Raw genomic sequence first — 20,787 nt, 5'->3', positions numbered from 1 at the left:
GGTGTAGGGCTATATACAGGTGAGTTTCCCCAGTGTAATTCAGGTGTAGGGCTACATGCAGGTGGGTTTCCCCAGTGTAATTCAGGTGTAGGGCTACATGCAGGTGAGTTTCTCCCAGTGTAATTCAGGTGTAGGGCTACATGCAGGTGGGTTTCTCCCAGTGTAATTCAGGTGTAGGGCTACATGCAGGTGGGTTTCTCCCAGTGTAATTCAGGTGTAGGGCTACATGCAGGTGAGTTTCCCCCAGTGTAATTCAGGTGTAGGGCTACATGCAGGTGGGTTTCTCCCAGTGTAATTCAGGTGTAGGGCTACATGCAGGTGAGTTTCCCCCAGTGTAATTCAGGTGTAGGGCTATATACAGGTGAGTTTCCCCCAGTGTAATTCAGGTGAACAGCAGGCTGATGTAGATTCACAGATCTCTAGAACCTCGTGATCATACAGACTTGTTATGGATCAGACATACAGGAAGAGGATCAACCACAGATATGACATACCTCCTCCTCCTGACTCTACCACCTCCTCCTCCTCCTCCTCCTGACTCTACCACCTCCTCCTCAGTAGTCTCCTCCAGCCTGTTCACTAGTGGCCTTCCCCCTGGCCTGATGAGCCTGCTGTCTGCTCCATTCCCCCAGTCTAGGCCAAATAGAGACAAATATTGCCAATTGTTTATTAACTGGGATGCAGCCGCCGAAGGTACGGAGTTGACACCTTATGACGGATCACTGTGTGAAAGATAGATGCTCCCCCTGCCAGACCTGGCACTCCCTCCTCTCCAGTCCCCCCGCTCTCTCTCTCCTCTCACACTCTGAGGGAGGTCGGTAAATGGATGATGGACAACTACTTTGCTTTCTCTACCAGCGGCGCTCTGTTTGGAGACACTCGCCTTTCAGGAGAATTGGCAAGTGTCCTTAATAGGAGCTGTGTTTATGTTTTACAAAGACCACCAGCATGACTTCTTTACCTCGCACCTGACTGACGGTCTGTACTGGAGCTACGCTAGACTACAGCATGACTTCTCTACCTCGCACCTGACTGACGGTCTGTACTGGAGCTACGCTAGACTACAGCATGACTTCTCTACCTCGCACCTGACTGACGGTCTGTACTGGAGCTACGCTAGACTACAGCATGACTTCTCTACCTCGCACCTGACTGACGGTCTGTACTGGAGCTACGCTAGACTACAGCATGACTTCTCTACCTCGCACCTGACTGACGGTCTGTAGAGCTACAGCATGACTTCTCTACCTCGCACCTGACTGACGGTCTGTACTGGAGCTACGCTAGACTACAGCATGACTTCTCTACCTCGCACCTGCACCTGACTGACAGGTCTGTACTGGAGCTGACGGTACTGGAGCTAGACTACAGCATGACTTCTCTACCTCGCACCTGACTGACGGTCTGTACTGGAGCTACGCTAGACTACAGCATGACTTCTCTACCTCGCACCTGACTGACGGTCTGTACTTGAGCTACGCTAGACAACAGCATGACTTCTCTACCTCACACCTAACGGACAGTCTGTACTGGAGCTACGCTAGACAACAGCATGACTTCTCTACCTCGCACCTAACTGACGGTCTGTACTGGAGCTACGCAAAAAATGAATAGAAACGCAACATGCAAATATTTCAGTCAGTTTTAAATAAATGAATTAGTCCATAATCTATGGATTTCACATGACATGGCCTACAGATATTAATATGTTGGGCACAGATACCTTAAAAAAAATACAAAAAGTAGAGTCGTAGACCAGAACCCCAGTCAGTATCTGGTGTGACCATTTGCCTCATGCAGCGCGACACATCTCCTTCACTTGTAGTTGATCAGGCTGTGGAATGTTGTCCCACACCTCTTCAATGTCTGCAAAGTTGCTGGATATTGGCGGGAACTGGAACACTGTGTTGTCGTACACGTTGATCCAGAGCATCCCAAACATGCTTCTGATCACATACTTTAGGTCCTGCGGTTAGCATGCCAATTTCAACGCTCTAAAAAATGGAGACATCTGTGACATTGTTGTGTGACAAACTACACATTTTAGTTGGTTTTATATTGTCCCCCAGCACAAGGTGCACCTGTGTAATGATCATGCTGTTTAATCAGCTTCTTGATATGCCACACCTGGTCAGGTGGATGGGTGATCTCGATTGGTAAAGTGGATGTAAACACATGTGTGCACCATGTTTGATACATTTCTGTGCTCTTTTTATTTTAGCTCGTTACATGTATTTTGATGTGGTGTAGATCGCCCAGGCCACGGTCTTAACAGCTGGGTAGAGACGTGTAGGCCCCGGGGTTGATGGCAATGCTGCTGCTCGTAGGCCTTATTACTGCCAAAGGCTCCAAATCACTACCTTCAGATAAATTCTCTCTGCTCTTCTCCAAACACGTCTGTTTGGAGGTTAGGGGGTTTTAATAGTGTTTTTTTTCTTCCTCAACCTGGAGCCCTGTGTAGCCTAGGGGTTTTATGTGTGTGTGTGTGTGTGATGGTATTCTGCCAGTATTCCTCCATCATATTTCTTCTCAGTAAAATGGTCTGTTATTTGGAGTTTCCAACCTGGTTGATAGGGATGGACCACATCCAGTGTGTTGTTGAAGACGCTCCTACATCAGGGTCTGGCAGTGTGCCGGATATCCATTTTTTTCTTTTTCTGATGGGTTCCTGTTCCTGTGTTTAAAAAAAAAAAAAAAAAAAATCTTGTGGACAAGACCTTTTGGGTGTGTTTTTAGCTTCAGTTCAATAAAACATGATTATGGAAAACTGATATCTCCTTCCTCCTCCTACCACAGAGCTGTGGAGCTATTCCAGCCGTCATTTCCCTTTTTGTAGAGCGCTTTGATCAGCCAGAATGAGGAAGAGGACTACACTGGTGCTGGGCTAATGAAACAAACGATTCAGCTGCTCCTATTGCCGTCTTTTTAATAGCAGATACCATACAGGGAGAAGTGGGGAAGAATCAGTGTCCTTCACCCTGTCCCCTAGCCCGTCTGCCCGCCTTTCTGCCTCAGGCCCTCACACTATCAGACTTAAAAACAACAGACTAGAAGTAACTTTCATCTCCCTCTTAACTGTGAACAAAGGAAGCAAATTAACATTCGGCAGTTAGTGGGAAGTGAGTAAGCATAAAAGGTTTTGCTTTTCTGATATGGGAACATCTTAGATGAGCCCAGTCTCCGCCAATCCTGAGAGTGCCTTTTCTTCTTCAACAGTCCTCTCTAGTGACTGACACCTCACCCTTACTGTTAATTGGAAAGATGCTCGCTGACAACCCAGAAATGGGAATTTTTTTTTGACAGATAAAGATCTGTCCTCACCCCTCTCTCTGAGCTGAATAATCCTCTCAGAAGCCTCTTCTAGTTAAATCCATCTCCAGCCAGAGGCTTTCTATATCTCCCCTGTTTCCATCTTGTCCAAATGGGACAACCCCTGACAGATGGGGCCAACACCAAATTAAAATGTGACCTTTTTTTTTTTTTACTTAATAGCTTGGGTGGGTGAGGTCTGAAGAGTAGTGACTGACTAGCTTAAGTCCAGCAGTGCAGAGTGAAACAGCCGTCCTCCCTGCGCTTTATAGCTCCCCCAGCTACTAGTGGCTGCTGAGATGGGCTTGGTAGAGTCAGGAGGAGGAGGGGGAGGTGGTAGAGTCAGGAGGAGGAGGAGGTGGTAGAGTCAGGAGGAGGAGGAGGAGGTGGTAGAGTCAGGAGGAGGAGGAGGAGGTGGTAGAGTCAGGAGGAGGAGGAGGAGGTGGTAGAGTCAGGAGGAGGAGGAGGAGGTGGTAGAGTCAGGAGGAGGAGGAGGAGGTGGTAGAGTCAGGAGGAGGAGGAGGAGGTGGTAGAGTCAGGAGGAGGAGGAGGAGGTGGTAGAGTCAGGAGGAGGAGGAGGAGGTGGTAGAGTCAGGAGGAGGAGGAGGAGGAGGTGGTAGAGTCAGGAGGAGGAGGAGGAGGAGGTGGTAGAGTCAGGAGGAGGAGGAGGAGGAGGTGGTAGAGTCAGGAGGAGGAGGAGGAGGAGGTGGTAGAGTCAGGAGGAGGAGGAGGAGGAGGTGGTAGAGTCAGGAGGAGGAGGAGGAGGAGGTGGTAGAGTCAGGAGGAGGAGGAGGAGGTGGTAGAGTCAGGAGGAGGAGGAGGAGGTGGTAGAGTCAGGAGGAGGAGGAGGAGGTGGTAGAGTCAGGAGGAGGAGGAGGAGGAGGTGGTAGAGTCAGGAGGAGGAGGAGGTGGTAGAGTCAGGAGGAGGAGGAGGAGGAGGAGGGAGGTGGTAGAGTCAGGAGGAGGAGGAGGAGGAGGAGGTGGTAGAGTCAGGAGGAGGAGGAGGAGGGAGGTGGTAGAGTCAGGAGGAGGAGGTCAGGAGGAGGGAGGTGGTAGAGTCAGGAGGAGGAGGAGGAGGAGGAGGAGGTGGTAGAGTCAGGAGGAGGAGGAGGTGGTAGAGTGAGGAGGAGGAGGAGGAGGAGGAGGAGGTGGTAGAGTCAGGAGGAGGAGGAGGAGGAGGTGGTAGAGTCAGGAGGAGGAGGAGGTGGTAGAGTCAGGAGGAGGAGGAGGAGGAGGAGGTGGTAGAGTCAGGAGGAGGAGGAGGAGGTGGTAGAGTCAGGAGGAGGCGGAGGAGGAGGTGGTAGAGTCAGGAGGAGGAGGAGGTGGTAGAGTCAGGAGGAGGAGGAGGAGGAGGAGGAGGTCAGGAGGAGGAGGAGGAGAGTCAGGAGGAGGAGGAGGAGGTGGTAGAGTCAGGAGGAGGAGGAGGAGGAGGAGGAGGTGGTAGAGTCAGGAGGAGGAGGAGGAGGAGGTGGTAGAGTCAGGGAGGTCAGGAGGGAGGAGGAGGAGGAGGTGGTAGAGTCAGGAGGAGGAGGAGGAGGTGGTAGAGTCAGGAGGAGGAGGAGGAGGAGGAGGTGGTAGAGTCAGGAGGAGGAGGAGAGTGGTAGAGAGTCAGGAGGAGGAGGAGGAGGAGGAGGTGGTAGAGTCAGGAGGAGGAGGAGGAGGAGGTGGTAGAGTCAGGAGGAGGAGGAGGGGAGGTGGTAGAGTCAGGAGGAGGAGGAGGTGGAGGAGGGGGAGGTGGTAGAGTCAGGAGGAGGAGGTGAGGTGGTAGAGTCAGGAGGAGGAGGAGGAGGAGGAGGTGGTAGAGTCAGGAGGAGGAGGAGGAAGAGTCAGGAGGAGGAGGAGGAGGTGGTAGAGTCAGGAGGAGGAGGAGGTGGTAGAGTCAGGAGGAGGAGGAGGTGGTAGAGTCAGGAGGAGGAGGAGGTGGTAGAGTCAGGAGGAGGAGGAGGAGGTAGAGTCAGGAGGAGGAGGAGGAGGTAGAGTCAGGAGGAGGAGGAGGAGGTAGAGTCAGGAGAGGAGGAGGAGGAGGTGGTAGAGTCAGGAGGAGGAGGTGGTAGAGTCAGGAGGAGGAGGAGGAGGTGGTAGAGAGGAGGAGGAGGAGGAGTCAGGAGGAGGAGGAGGAGGAGGTGGTAGAGTCAGGAGGAGGAGGAGGAGGTGGTAGAGTCAGGAGGAGGAGGAGGAGGTGGTAGAGTCAGGAGGAGGAGGAGGAGGTGGTAGAGTCAGGAGGAGGAGGAGGTGGTAGAGTCAGGAGGAGGAGGAGGAGGAGGTGGTAGAGTCAGGAGGAGGAGGAGGAGGTGGTAGAGTCAGGAGGAGGAGGAGGTGGTGAGTCAGGAGGAGAGGAGGTGGAGAGAGGAGGAGGAGGTGGTAGAGTCAGGAGGAGGAGGAGGAGGTGGTGGTAGAGTCAGGAGGAGGAGGAGGAGGTGGTGGTAGAGTCAGGAGGAGGAGGAGGAGGTGGTGGTAGAGTCAGGAGGAGGAGGAGGAGGTGGTGGTAGAGTCAGGAGGAGGAGGAGGTGGTGGTAGAGTCAGGAGGAGGAGGAGGTGGTGGTAGAGTCAGGAGGAGGAGGAGGAGGTGGTGGTAGAGTCAGGAGGAGGAGGAGGAGGAGGTGGTGGTAGAGTCAGGAGGAGGAGGAGGAGGTGGTGGTAGAGTCAGGAGGAGGAGGAGGAGGAGGTGGTAGAGTCAGGAGGAGGAGGAGGTGGTAGAGTCAGGAGGAGGAGGAGGAGGTGGTAGAGTCAGGAGGAGGAGGAGGAGGTGGTAGAGTCAGGAGGAGGAGGAGGAGGTGGTAGAGTCAGGAGGAGGAGGAGGAGGTGGTAGAGTCAGGAGGAGGAGGAGGAGGTGGAGGTGGTAGAGGAGGAGGAGGAGGTGGAGAGTCAGGAGGAGGAGGAGGTGGTAGAGTCAGGAGGAGGAGGAGGAGGAGGAGGTGGTAGAGTCAGGAGGAGGTGGTGGAGGAGGAGGAGGTGGGAGGAGGAGGTGGAGTCAGGAGGAGGAGGTGGTAGAGTCAGGAGGAGGAGGTGGTAGAGTCAGGAGGAGGAGGTGGTAGAGTCAGGAGGAGGAGGTGGTAGAGTCAGGAGGAGGAGGTGGTAGAGTCAGGAGGAGGAGGTGGTAGAGTCAGGAGGAGGAGGAGGTGGTAGAGAGGAGGAGGAGGAGAGTCAGGAGGAGGAGGAGGAGGAGGTGGAGTAGGAGGAGGAGGAGGAGGTGGTAGAGTCAGGAGGAGGAGGTGGTAGAGTCAGGAGGAGGTGGTAGAGTCAGGAGGAGGTGGTAGTCAGGAGGAGGTGGTAGAGTCACTGTTGGTCTGAGAAACACCACTTCAACCATAAATCACTGTCATATCCAACCCCAGTCCTTTCCTCCTCCTCCTCCCCAGACAAAAGGCCCATAGGCAGTACCTCTGATACTTTAGACCACTGCTGACCACAGCCACTGCTAGAACCAACCAACCATTTATCCACTTTCTCTCGCTCTAGTCTTTCTACTACTCAGTACTAGGCATACAGGTGCAATATACACACACACACACACACACACACACACACACACACACACACACAATGTACTGTTTAAAACTGTCCAGGAGTGCTCATGACTCACTACTGTGGGAGTAGTGCCATGTTCCTTCCGGCAGGCTGACTCTCTCCCCTGCCTGACTCCATCCTCCAGCTGAAGAAACAGGATTACATTACTCAGTTACTTTTATCTTTGTCTGGCATGAAGGGTATATGTGGTTCATTAGCCATGGAGATTGGTCACCTTGGTTGCTGTTGTGTGTTCACTGCACATGCCTACAGTGTTAGCTAGCTAAGTCTGACTTTACCCTGTTTTGCAGGTTAGCTGGCTCAGTCTGACTTTACCCTGTTTTGTAGGTTAGCTGGCTCAGTCTGACTTTACCCTGTTTTGTAGGTTAGCTGGCTCAGTCTGACTTTACCCTGTTTTGTAGGTTAGCTGGCTCAGTCTGACTTTACCCTGTTTTGTAGGTTAGCTGGCTCAGTCTGACTTTACCCTGTTTTGTAGGTTAGCTGGCTCAGTCTGACTTTACCCTGTTTTGTAGGTTAGCTGGCTCAGTCTGACTTTACCCTGTTTTGTAGGTTAGCTGGCTCAGTCTGACTTTACCCTGTTTTGTAGGTTAATGTTGTCCCTAATGAGACCAGTTCCCTATATAGGGCCCTGCTTTAGACCGGAGCACTATGGCCCTGGTAAAGTAATACATTATAAAGGGATTGAGAATAGGGTGGCATTTGGGTCACAACTTTAGTTACCATCTTTACAGCAGTGTTTGGCTGTGTCATGCTGTTTCACCAAGCCCCTGTACTCCTGCATTCACCAACGATAACAGCTACACAACAGCCAGTGCACTTAGTAGCATCATAACAGAACAGGGACGCTGTGCACAGAGCACTGTCTGAAAGACCCTCTATCACAGTAACAAGCAGAAGGAAAAAATGGCCAGCAAACAAAATAAAAATGCTAAAATAAATTAAGAAACTCAAAACCTCCAGTCAAACTATGAGGTACTTCCTCCTTTCCTCCCCCTTCTGTGTTTGTCATTGGTTGGAAGTAATGGAAGTAATTATTTAGGCCAATCATTGTGTTGTATATCATGGTTGTCGGAACTGAAGGCTGTCTCAAATGTCCCGTCCATTTGATGGGAGTTATTCGAGCAGCATGTCATCTTCCCAAATGGCAATTCCATATAGTGCACTACTTTTGGCCAGTGCCCTATGGGATGTAGTTCACTATGTAGGGAACAAGGGTGCCATTTTGAAGAAATCTGTTTAAAAAAAAAAAAAAAAAAAAAAAACATTTAAATATTTTTTTAGAAAGGTATGAAAGTGCCAGGTTGGTTAAAATGATATCAAGCCTCTTTACTTTTAGAAGAAAAAGAAAATCTCCTCTCTAGGGCTGACCCCATTTAGTTGGGTCGATTATTGACTCGATAGGCTGTTTTTCAACCGAGATTTTCTTTAGTCGAGCAGTTGCAAGTTTGACTTTTTGGTGCACAAGCCAATAGGCTGATTCGCACCTGTCTCAGTCAGGTAGCCATGGAAATGTCACGGTACATCACTCTTAAGGCGTGTCATACTGAAACAGTAAATGGTTGTATTATGTAAAAAATGTTGCTAACACTAAAATCATTTTTTTTTTTTACAACATGCACTTTCTCCTGCGTTAGATACGGTCGCTGTCCACGGTTCTGAAACATAATCTCTTAAAATTGTATTTATTTATTTATTTTAATTTTACCCCCTTTTCCTCCCCAATTTTGTGGTATCCAATTGTTTAGTAGCTACTATCTTGTCTCAACGCTACAACTCCCGTACGGGCTCGGGAGAGACTAAGGTTGAAAGTCATGCGTCCTCCGATACCCAACCAATCCGCACTGCTTCTTAACACAGCGCGCATCCAACCCGGAAGCCAGCCGCACCAATCTGTCGGAGGAAACACAGTGCACCTGGCGACCTTTGTTAGCGCGCACTGCGCCAGGCCTGCCGCAGGAGTCGCTGGTGCGCGATGAGACAACGATATCCCTACCGGCCTAACCCGGACGACGCTAGGCCAATTGTGCCTCGCCCCACGGACCTCCCGGTCGCGGCCAGTTACGACAGAGCCTGGGCGCGAACCCAGAGTCTCTGGTGGCACAGCTGGTGCTGCAGTACAGCGCCCTTAACCACTGCGCCACCCGGGAGGCCCTGCGTGCCTTTTCTGTATGTTGCTATGTGCATTATAACAAAGTTAACCAGCACATTGAGATAAAACGAGATGGAGGCAGCAGATATGAGGAAACAGACTTAGCCTAATTGTCTAAGAAAATTGAGGAGAGCGCAAACCCCAACTTCATTTAGATCTATAATCAATAACCTAACTGTTGAATGTGCCTAACTTTTATGAGCCCTCCATATATATCTACAGAAATAACACAGATCCTCAATCTGTTGCATGTTTGTTTAATAGTGAGCACCAAGCCTCACTTAACGGCATTATGTCGGATAAAGCACTTTCACAGATTTGGCTGTTTGTTTATCTTTGCAATGCTGTAATAAAGGCTATAATTTATAATTTATTTAGTGTTTAGACTGTTCCAAACAGGCGCAACAATGATATTGTAATCCAACAGCACCTGTTTGTCACACACAGTATGCACACAGCTCTCACTCCTATACCCTCATTTTTCTTGACCTCATTGTTGTTATGATCATCATGTCCCGTCTATTTGATGTCAATGTAAATAGTCTGGGTGGCCATTGGGATTAATTGTTAAGCAGTCGTATGTCTTGGGGGTAGAAGCTGTAAAGGAGCCTTTTGGTCTTAGACTTGGCGTTCCGGTACTGCTTGCCGTGTCGTAGCAAAGAAGAAAATTTGACTTTGGTGACTGGAGTCTCAGGCAATTTTATGGGCTTCCTCTGACACCGCCTAATTATATAGGTCCTGGATGGCAGGAGGCTTGGCCCCAGTGATGTACTGGGCCGTACACAGTACCCTCTGTAGCAACTTATGGTCAGATGCCAAGCAGTTGCCATACCAGTCAGGATGCTCTCGGAGGTGCAGCTGTAGAACTTTTTGAGGATCTGAGGACCCATGCCAACTCTTTTCAGTCTCCTGAGGGGGAAAAGGTTTTGTCGTGCCCTCTTCATGAATGTCTTTGTGTTTGGACCATGGTAGTTCGTTGGTGATGTGGACACCGAGGAACTTAACTCTCTACCCGCTCCACTACAGCTCCGTCGATGTTAATCGGGGCCTGTTCAGCCCTCCTTTTCCTGTAGTCCACGATCAACTCCTTTGTCTTACTCACATTGAGGGAGAGGTTGATGTCCTGGCACCACACTGCCAGCTCTCATTGTTGTCAGTGATCAGGTCTACCACTGTTGTGTCGTCAGCAAACTTAAGGATGGTGTTGGTGTTATTTTTGGCCACGCAGTTGTGGGTGAAAAGGGAGTTCAGGAGGGGACTAAGTACACACCCCTGAGGGGCTCCAGTGTTGAGGATCAGCATGGCAGATGTGTTGTTGCCTACCCTTACCACCTGGGGGGTGGTCCATCAGGAAGTCCAGGATCCAGTTTCAGAGGGAGGTGTTTAGTCCCAGGGTCCTTAGCTTAGTCATGAGTTTCGTGTGCACTATGGTGTTGGAATGCTGAGCTGTAGTCACTGAACAGCATTCTCACATAAGTGTTCCTTTTGTCCAGGTGGGAAAGGCCAGTGTGGAGTGTGATTGAGATTGTCATCTGTTGAGGCGGTATGCGAATTGAAGTGAGTCTAGAGTGTCCGGGAGGATGCTGTTGATGTGAGCCATGACCAACCTTTCAAAGCACTTCATGGCTACAGATGTGAGTGCTACGGGGCGGTAATAATTTCGGCCGTTTACCTTTGCTTTCTTGGGCACAGGCACTATGGTGGTCTGCTTTAAACATGTAGGTATTACAGACTCAGTCAGGGAGAGGTTGAAAATGTCAGTGATGACACTTGCCAGTTGGTCCGTGCATGCTTTGAGTACACTTCCTGGTAATCCGTCTGGTCCTGCGGCTTTGTGAATGTTGACCTGTTTAAATGTCTTGTTCACATCGGCTACGGAGAGCGTTATCACAGTCATCCAGAACAGCTGGTGCGAAAGCGTTTTAGTTTAAATAACAAATGGATCTTTGAATAATTAGCCTAAACAATAAATAATTACAAAGTCACAAATGCATTAAACTATTTTTAGTAAAAAAAGATTCATATATATTAACATTTTTATTTTATTTTTTTAGTTCGAAATCTGGTCCCGTTTTAGTTTTTTACACTGTTGGAAATGTTCAGAAATAACATTTGTAATCTACCTTCAACTGTTTACCATTTGTAATCTACCTTCAACACATAATACGCACACAACGCGTGCTCCTATCCCTTTTATCTGGATCTCCAGTAGCTTCCACACATCAGCCTTGAACCCACCCTGATTTAACCAGTAAATATTTGCCTGTTTAGAGTTTATTTTTTTTAAATGTAAAAAAAAAAAATTCACGTCCTCCGCATCCATTTTGTTATTACTGTGTTGGGAGTTTGTTAGAACCTATTTGTTGTTGTTGTGATTATGATGGGCTATAGGTCAGACAACATGCATGTGATGTTTACAAGGGTTGAGTGAATCATGTTTTTCCTAGACAAATTAGGAATTATCGGTTAGAACTTTTCAGTCAAATTAATTAGAAATTAAATTACAAAAATGATGGTGCAGCTTCAGCAATCAACGCTGTGCTGTGGTACCTTTTTTGTTTGCTGCAGTCGGTAGGGAGGAGAGCGAGATGACGTACAGGCACTTGCTGCCATTTTACGTTTTTTAAATGTGACCATCGGGCTCTTAAGTCATTTGTGTCTTTAATTTATTTAATCAAACCAAACAAGGGAAATAAAGATACATGATTGGAGGATTCTGTTGGACTAGATCACCATGCTGTGATATGATTGGAGGATTCTGTTGGACTAGATCACCATGCTGTGATATGATTGGAGGATTCTGTTGGACTAGATCAACATGCCGTGATATGATTGGAGGATTCTGTTGGACTAGATGAAGATGCTGTGATATGATTGGAGAGTTCTGTTGGACTAGGTCACCATGCTGTGATATGATTGGAGGATTCTGTTGGACTAGATCACCATGCTGTGATATGATTGGAGGATTCTGTTGGACTAGATCAACATGCCGTGATATGATTGGAGGATTCTGTTGGACTAGATGAAGATGCTGTGATATGATTGGAGGATTCTGTTGGACTAGGTCATCATGCTGTGATATGATTGGGGGATTCTGTTGGACTAGATCACCATGCCGTGATATGATTGGAGGATTCTGTTGGACTAGATGAAGATGCTGTGATATGATTGGAGGATTCTGTTGGACTAGGTCACCATGCTGTGATATGATTGGAGGATTCTGTTGGACTAGATCACCATGCCGTGATATGATTGGAGGATTCTGTTGGACTAGATGAAGATGCTGTGATATGATTGGAGGATTCTGTTGGACTAGGTCACCATGCTGTGATATGATTGGGGGATTCTGTTGGACTAGATCACCATGCCGTGATATGATTGGAGGATTCTGTTGGACTAGATGAAGATGCTGTGATATGATTGGAGGATTCTGTTGGACTAGGTCATCATGCTGTGATATGATTGGGGGATTCTGTTGGACTAGGTCATCATGCTGTGATATGATTGGGGGATTCTGTTGGACTAGATCACCATGCCGTGATATGATTGGAGGATTCTGTTGGACTAGATCACCATGCCGTGATATGATTGGGGGATTCTGTTGGACTAGATCACCATGCCGTGATATGATTGGAGAGTTCTGTTGGACTAGATGAAGATGCTGTGATATGATTGGAGGATTCTGTTGGACTAGGTCATCATGCTGTGATATGATTGGAGGATTCTGTTGGACTAGATCACCATGCCGTGATATGATTGGAGAGTTCTGTTGGACTAGATCACCATGCTGTGATATGATTGGGGGATTCTGTTGGACTAGATCACCATGCCGTGATATGATTGGAGAGTTCTGTTGGACTAGATCACCATGTCAACTCTTGGTTGGAGTTGGAAACTGTACGGATGGTTTAAGAATCACCAAGACTGTTTGAAAAGGTACAATGGCATAATAAGGGACAATGGCATAATAAGGGACAATGGCATAATAAGGGACAATGGCATAATAAGGGACAATGGCATAATAAGGGACAATGGCATAATAAACAATGGCATAATAAGGGACAATGGCATAATAAGGGACAATGGCATAATAAGGGACAATGGCATAATAAGGGACAATGGCTGGGACAATGGCATAATAAGCATCACTTAATTAAAACCAGTTCTCATGGGTGCTGGGAAATCAGACCAAACAATTTCATTGTAACCATTTTTATTTAAAAATATATGTTTTAAGAAAACATTTTTTTTCAGTTTTGCCACGTCTTACCCACTTTACAGATATTAAATTGTACATTTTACAATCCAGAAGGAAAGGGGAAGGGAAGAGAAAAGCATTCATTTGGCACAGAGGTTATCAGGGGTAGGTGGTGTGGGGTTAGGGCTTCAGAGTATGGCAAGATAACAACCAAAAACAACTAACTTGACAGAGCCAGAATGTGAAAATAGAGGCATATTTCTACAATTGTGTTCATTTCAATCATTTTTTAAAACCAGCTGTTATCTTTAACCGTGAGATGTCAATTGTTTGGAAACGCCTCCCCCCCCCAAAATATAGTACGATTCACTCTCTCCTGTCCCTCTTATCCATTCTTGGGCCGTAATTTAAAAATAAGGCTTCAGTCACATGTCATCCAGATAAAAACAGAAGTCAGCTGGGACTGGTTTCTTGGAACATGCAAGACGTTTTTGAATGGATAACGACACAGTTCTTACCCTTGATGAAAAAAATAAAATCTAAATGAGTTTTTTTTTGAGACATCAAAATGGAAATACATGACATGGCTTTTAGTTCTGGAAAACTAGAATGGAACAATTTGAATAAGGACTTCAAAAACCGTGTGAGTTGTGTGACTGAAACCGTCCGCTGCAATGTGGATGGGTGTTTTGAACAACGGTTGCCTCCTGCTTGGCTCTGTTCTGCTGGTAAGATCTAGTTCCTGCCCGGCTCTGTTCTGCTAGTAAGATCTAGTTCCTGCCCGGCTCGGCTCTGAGGGTAAGATCTAGTTCCGGCTCGGCGGGTAAGATCTAGGTCCTGCCCGGCTCGGCTCTGCTGGTAAGATCTAGTTCCGGCTTGGCTCTGAGGGTAAGATCTAGTTCCTGCCCGGCTCTGAGGGTAAGATCTAGTTCCGGCTCGGCTCTGCTGGTAAGATCTAGTTCCGGCTCGGCTCTGCTGGTAAGATCTAGTTCCTGCTCGGCTCTGCTGGTAAGATCTAGTTCCTGCCCGGCTCTGCTGGTAAGATCTAGTTCCTGCTCGGCTCTGCTGGTAAGATCTAGTTCCGGCTCGGCTCTGCTGGTAAGATCTAGTTCCGGCTCGGCTCTGCTGGTAAGATCTAGTTCCTGCTCGGCTGGTAAGATCTCTGCTCTGCTGGTAAGATCTAGTTCCTGCTCGGCTCTGCTGGTAAGATCTAGTTCTGGCTCGGCTCTGCTGGTAAGATCTAGTTCCGGCTCGGCTCGGCTGGTAAGATCTAGTTCCTGCTCGGCTGGTAAGATCTAGTTCCTGTCCGGCTCTGACTGCGTCCCAAATGGCACCCTATTCCCTTAAGTCAACATTGTCCAAAATAGTGAACTATTAAGGGTATATGGTACGACTCTCCTCTCCCCGCCATTAGATTTTGTCTTGTAGAGCACTGGAATAATGTTTATGATCTGATTTTAATTCAACCAATAAGAACTTAAGCCTATTTTCTCCAGCTCTCTTTCCTGGATGTTGTCAGCGTGTTTAGGACTCCTAGTGAGACCACGTCATTGTTGACAGTGTATAGGACTGCATCCCAAATGGTACACTTTACTTTATAGTCCACTACTTATGAAAAAGCATTTGGTTAGCTTTGCCCCGTTAGCTGTGGCCCCGTTAGCTGTGGCCCCGGCCTGTTTCAACACAGTTGACACTTCATAACGCCCTCTAGGAACCATCCTTCCTCACCTCCCAGTCACTTAAATCATGAATCTCTCAATCTATTCTGAAACAGTTCCAGTCTTTGTAGAAGGACAACTTCAAAATGCTCCTGTTTTCTAATAAGAGTTGACCAGAACTCTGAGCCTGTGGCAATTCCTAAACTGTCATATTTAACTTTGGCTCACTCCCCCTCTCTTGCTTTCATTTTCATTGATTAAAAATATATATTTTGGGTTGATTTTAGTTTTTGTAGGAGGGGAGCAATAATTGGTTTTGATGCCACATTGCCAAGGGGATGTTTACCTCTCCTCTCCCCATGTTGTCCCAAGGTGATGTTTACCTCTCCCTATGTTGTCCCAAGGTGATGTTTACCTCTCCCTATGTTGTCCCAAGGTGATGTTTACCTCTCCCTATGTTGTCCCAAGGTGATGTTTACCTCTCCCTATGTTGTCCCAAGGTGATGTTTACCTCTCCCTATGTTGTCCCAAGGTGATGTTTACCTCTCCCTATGTTGTCCCAAGGTGATGTTTACCTCTCCCTATGTTGTCCCAAGGTGATGTTTGTCCCAAGGTGATGTTTACCTCTCCCTATGTTGTCCCAAGGTGATGTTTACCTCTCCCTATGTTGTCCCAAGGGATGTTTACCTCTCCCTATGTTGTCCCTGTCCCAAGGGATGTTTACCTCTCCTATATGTTGTCCCAAGGGATGTTTACCTCTCCCTATGTTGTCCCAAGGTGATGTTTACCTCTCACTATGTTGTCCCAAGGTGATGTTTACCTCTCCCTATGTTGTCCCAAGGTGATGTTTACCTCTCCCTATGTTGTCCCAAGGTGATGTTTACCTCTCTCCCTATGTTGTCCCAAGGTGATGTTTACCTCTCCCTATGTTGTCCCAAGGTGATGTTTACCTCTCACTATGTTGTCCCAAGGTGATGTTTACCTCTCACTATGTTGTCCCAAGGTGATGTTTACCTCTCACTATGTTGTCCCAAGGTGATGTTTACCTCTCCCCATGTTGTCCCAAGGTGATGTTTACCTCTCCCTATGTTGTCCCTGTCCCAAGGTGATGTTTACCTCTCACTATGTTGTCCCAAGGTGATGTTTACCTCTCACTATGTTGTCCCTGTCCCAAGGTGATGTTTACCTCTCCTCTCCGCATGTTGTCCCAGCCCCAAGGTGATGTCACGGTTTGTCCCAAATGACACTCTCTCCTATATAGTGCACTACTTTTAACCACAACCCTTATGACACTGGTCTAAACTGGTGCACCGTGTACTGGATAACCCCATAGAATTACATGACCTGTCCTGCAGATCTTAGCCCCATAGAATAACATGACCTGTCCTGCAGATCTTAACCCCATAGAATATCATGACCTGTCCTGTTGATCTTAACCCCATAGAAGAACCTGACCTGTAGATCTTAACCCCATAGAATATCATGACCTGTCCTGTAGATCTTAGCCCCATAGAATATCATGACCTGTCCTGTAGATCTTAGCCCCATAGAATATCATGACCTGTAGATCTTAACCCCATAGAAGAACCTGTCCTGTAGATCTTAGCCCCATAGAATTACATGACCTGTCCTGTTGGTCTTGGCCCCATAGAATATCATGACCTGTCCTGTAGATCTTAGCCCCATAGAATAACATGACCTGTAGATCTTAGCCCCATAGAATAACATGACCTGTAGATCTTAGCCCCATAGAATAACATGACTTGTCCTGTAGATCTTAGCCCCATAGAATAACATGACTTGTCCTGTAGATCTTAGCCCCATAGAATAACATGACCTGTAGATCTTAGCCCCATAGAATATCATGACCTGTAGATCGTAGCCCCATAGAATAACATGACTTGTCCTGTAGATCTTAGCCCCATAGAATAACATGACTTGTCCTGTAGATCTTAGCCCCATAGAATAACATGACCTGTAGATCTTAGCCCCATAGAATAACATGACTTGTCCTGTAGATCTTAACCCCATAGAATTACATGACCTGTAGATCTTAGCCCCATTGAATATCATTAACTGCTCAGAAGGATTCCCTTAGATAAGCCAAGGCATAAACCCCCAAATATCCATCCTCCCCTCAACTTTCTTCCTTCTCTCTCCCTCCTTGTGCCCTCTCTCTCCCTGCCCCCTACCTTGTAAAAGGAGCACAAAAAGAGCTGCAGATGGAGGGGGAGGGAGAGGAGCTGCAGTGGCGGCTGCTTTAGTCTGATGCTAATGCACATCCTCTCTGTGCTGCATACCAATGTGTCCTAAACCTGCCTCTCAGCCTCCTCTGCCTGAGCCCCAGCCTCAGCCGCCCTCCTCTCCCCTCTGTTTGCTTATCACAGGAGCTACATTCGCTCTCATGGGAGATTCTCCAGAGTTTAACATAAAGCCGTGCGGGGTAATTATCTAGTCAACCCCTCCTCCCTCTTCTTTCTGCCTGTTTTTCTTCCTCTTCTTTCTGCCTGTTTTTCCTCCCTCTCTCTCATCCTTTCTTTCCAAAGAAGGGAAATGTCAGCCTGGCTTGACAATCTCTCACAAGAGTAGGATTCGTGATATGGAGTTAAATGTCCTTGCTGGCTGTGTTGAGAGAAGGATGTTCTTGCCCACTGTTTGAATGGCCGTCTGACTGGCAGCCGTGGCCATCTAAATCTCTGCTGAATCGCTGGTGTGGGCGACAGAATATTATTATTATTATTTTTTGCCTTTCCTTAATTGGTTCAATGTTGACGCTGTCCGAGCTGATTAGAGTCTGTGAAGCTGCGACGTAAGGCTGGCTAGCTGGGAGTTCTAATGCCACTGGGTCTCCTCCCTGAGACAAATGTCTTTTTTTTTTTTCAGGATGAGAGACACTGCAGAGCAGAACATATTTTTTCCCATTGTTCACTATTACGGTCTCTGTACGAGCTAGATATCTGCTCCTACCTCTCCAGAAACTTATTCTGTGTGTGTGTGTGTGGGGGTGTATATTGCATCAGTAAAAACGGCAGTAGACCAGAAGGTTCTGCTGCGGCTATCGATACTGTCTGCGGGCCGTCATACTGATCTCTTTTTTTAATACTGTCTTGTGACCGCTGATGGTGAATGTTTTTCATGTATATTGTCTGATACATCTCCACTACAAGTTCCATCTCGGGCTGTAGACGGTTTGACTAAGCAGGTACTGCAGCCAAATTGGACATTAACCTTTTCACGGACAGTGCTAAGCTTTTAGCTTCTAATGGGAGGCAATGGCCTTTTATTGAATCAAATGAAATCCTGAAACAAGAAGGCTATCGTGGGTGTTCACTGACCAGAATAGAAAGGTCCTGTTTGGATCCAGGGGGACAGAGGGGGGACAGGGGGACAGGGGGACAGAGGGGGACAGAGGGGGACAGAGAAAGAGGAAATGCACATTATTGAAATATAAATATAAGCCAAGTAATGTTTATCAGATTAGATTTTCTGTTGGAGATTTAATTCAGATTGTGACATAAATAAAACATTTATTCAATATTCATAGTAATTTACAAAAAAAAAAAAACAAAAACAAAAAAAAAAAAAATGCTTTTAATTTAATAACCAAAACTCCATTTGAATCACTTCTGTACCAACACGTGATAGTAACATACCGTGCATCTTTAAAACCTGTCATTATAATCCACGGTCCTTTCCGCCACTGATTCCCCTTGATAATGATATCATGATATAGACCACCACCTATTTGTATCTGTGTCTTGATAATGATATCATGATATAGACCACCACCTATTTGTATCTGTGTCGTGATAATGATATCATGATATAGACCACCATCTATTTGTATCTGTGTCGTGATAATGATATCATGATATAGACCACCATCTATTTGTGATAATGATATCATGATATAGACCACCACCTATTTGTATCTGTGTCTTGATAATGATATCATGATATAGACCACCACCTATTTGTATCTGTGTCGTGATAATGATATCATGATATAGACCACCATCTATTTGTATCTGTGTCGTGATAATGATATCATGATATAGACCACCATCTATTTGTATCTGTGCCGTCTCTTAGTAAGAGGATCAGTCTACAGATGTTTTGGCAAAAAAATAAAATAATAATAATTATCTGTGCTGCGGAAAGTGACTAATAACAATGTGGTGATAAATCACTACCGTTTTCCTTTTTTTAGACTGATTGCCCACAGCTTGATATGAACATTCATATAAAAATAAATGGTGACTATCTACTACATCCTCATCAGTCTCGTCACTGTTCATTTCCACCAGTCATCAACTCTCCCACTCAATACATTAATCTCATTGATTTCTCAAAGCTAGCGAGTACAAATTATGTTTTTTTTTTTTTTTTGTAAACTGGGGGGGTGGAGAAAGAGGCAAAAAAAATAAAACCCTGTATTTAGAATGGTCCACAGCCCATATGCTGCTGCTGCATGGGGAATACATAGTTTACACTTCACACTCTTTGTAAGGCAGCTGTTGACACTTGCACTGCCCGTAGCCGTTGATGATAACCAGCGCTCCCTCCTCGTGGCTGGGCTCGTACTCGTTATAGGGTACCTGCGTGGCCAGGTCCGCCATTTGCTGCCGCTGCTGGGTCCTCATCTGGCGGCGGTTCTGCATGGCCGAGCACTGGCGTATCCTGCGCATGGTAGGAGGGCAGCACTTCCGTGAGATGAACACAACGAAAATGATGAGGAAGAATGTAAACAGAAGGACCATCGTTCCAATGATCACCCTCTGGGTTAGGACTGTGTTGTCCGTCTCCGAGAAGTCCTCCGTGACTCCCAGCTCTCCGCCCTCCACTGTCGTGGCGGAGGTTGCCAAGGCAGTTGCCAGGGCGGTGCGCGGCGTGGTGGTCGTTGTCATTATGGTCGTAAAGCTCCCAAAATCTACATAGAAGTCCTGCGTGGGTGTCTGCTGCATTATTCCAAACAGCGAGCTGGTGACCTCCACAGTTGTGCCTGTCGACGTGTCCGTGGCCATCGACAATGTGTTTGTGGTCAAGACGACCGGTGGCGGCGCCGTAAAATTTGGGCAAAGTTGGAATCCATAAACGGCATCCAGTATCTCCTCGCCCTGGGCGTACTCTGGTGTGTGACACAGGATGGAGTGTTCCCACCTCCCCTTGAAGGTGCTAAGCCAAGTGGCCAGGGAGCAGATCCCTTTGGTACATTCCCAAAGGTTGCTGGACAGCCCCACGGTACCTAGAGACCGCCACATATCCAAGACCAGAGGGTCCAGGCTGCCTAGCTTGTTGTTATCCAATAGGAGGATCTTCAGGTTGGGCAGCGTCTCGAAAACGTCCGGGGTCAGCACCCGGATCTCGTTCCCCGTTAGGTCCATCTTCTCCAGCGTGGTCCAGGTCCACTCCATGTTGCAGGTCAGGTTGGAGATCTTGTTCCACTGCAGATAAAGGAACTGCAGAGCCACCAGGCGGGGGAAATGAGCCAGGTTGATCTTAGTCAGCTGGTTGTGTTCCAAGTGGAGTTCTCGGAGTTTAATGAGGCCAGCGAAGCCGTTCCGGGCCAGGCTTCGCAGCCGGTTGTTTGACAGACCCAGGTACTCAAGGCTGCGGCAGTCCCAGAAGGCCCGGATGGGGGTGGTGCGCAGTGAGTTGGAGCGCAGGTGGAGGATCTGCAGCTTGCGGAGGCCATGGAACAGCTCAGGCTCCAGCGCAGTCATCAGGTTGAAGGACAGGTCTAGGATCTGTAGGTTGATGAGGTGGATGAAGGTTGTGTTTGGCAGCATTGTGATCCGGTTGGAGCTCAGGTTGAGGTCTTTGAGTTTGTAGAGCCCCTGGAATGCGTCCTCCTGCACCGTGGTGATCTGGTTGTGGTCCAGGTGGAGCCAGGTGAGCTGGGAGAAGCCATAGAACTGGTCCGGGCTCAGTTCAGCGATGCTGTT

General features: G+C 47.5%; 2 protein-coding genes across 8 annotated transcripts in view; one reads left to right on the top strand and one right to left on the bottom strand.

Moving 5' to 3' along the window:
• Positions 1-20,787, top strand: part of ctnna1 (catenin (cadherin-associated protein), alpha 1) — a 226,794-nt gene that overhangs the window by 100,134 nt on the left and 105,873 nt on the right. The gene's annotated exons all lie outside the window — the stretch shown is intronic.
• LOC112255851 (leucine-rich repeat transmembrane neuronal protein 2-like) overlaps positions 18,411-20,787 on the bottom strand; it is a 4,289-nt gene continuing 1,912 nt past the window's right edge. The window contains exons 2-3 of one of the 2 annotated variants that reach the window (XR_006083956.1): positions 18,765-20,787; positions 18,411-18,727 (exon numbers count right to left, since the gene is read on the bottom strand). The exon at positions 18,765-20,787 is cut by the window's right edge and continues 215 nt beyond it. Coding sequence is in view for 1 of the 2 variants with exons in the window: in XM_042326144.1 (XP_042182078.1) it covers positions 19,330-20,787 (1,458 nt within the window). In the remaining variant the exon portion in view is untranslated. The other variant, XM_042326144.1, reaches the window with a different exon arrangement.

The sequence above is a fragment of the Oncorhynchus tshawytscha genome, linkage group LG08 (genome assembly GCF_018296145.1).
Source record: "Oncorhynchus tshawytscha isolate Ot180627B linkage group LG08, Otsh_v2.0, whole genome shotgun sequence".
Lineage (NCBI taxonomy): Eukaryota > Metazoa > Chordata > Actinopteri > Salmoniformes > Salmonidae > Oncorhynchus > Oncorhynchus tshawytscha.
Note: the sequence above shows the minus strand (reverse complement) of the source record. Positions and strands in the feature narration are given on the sequence as shown.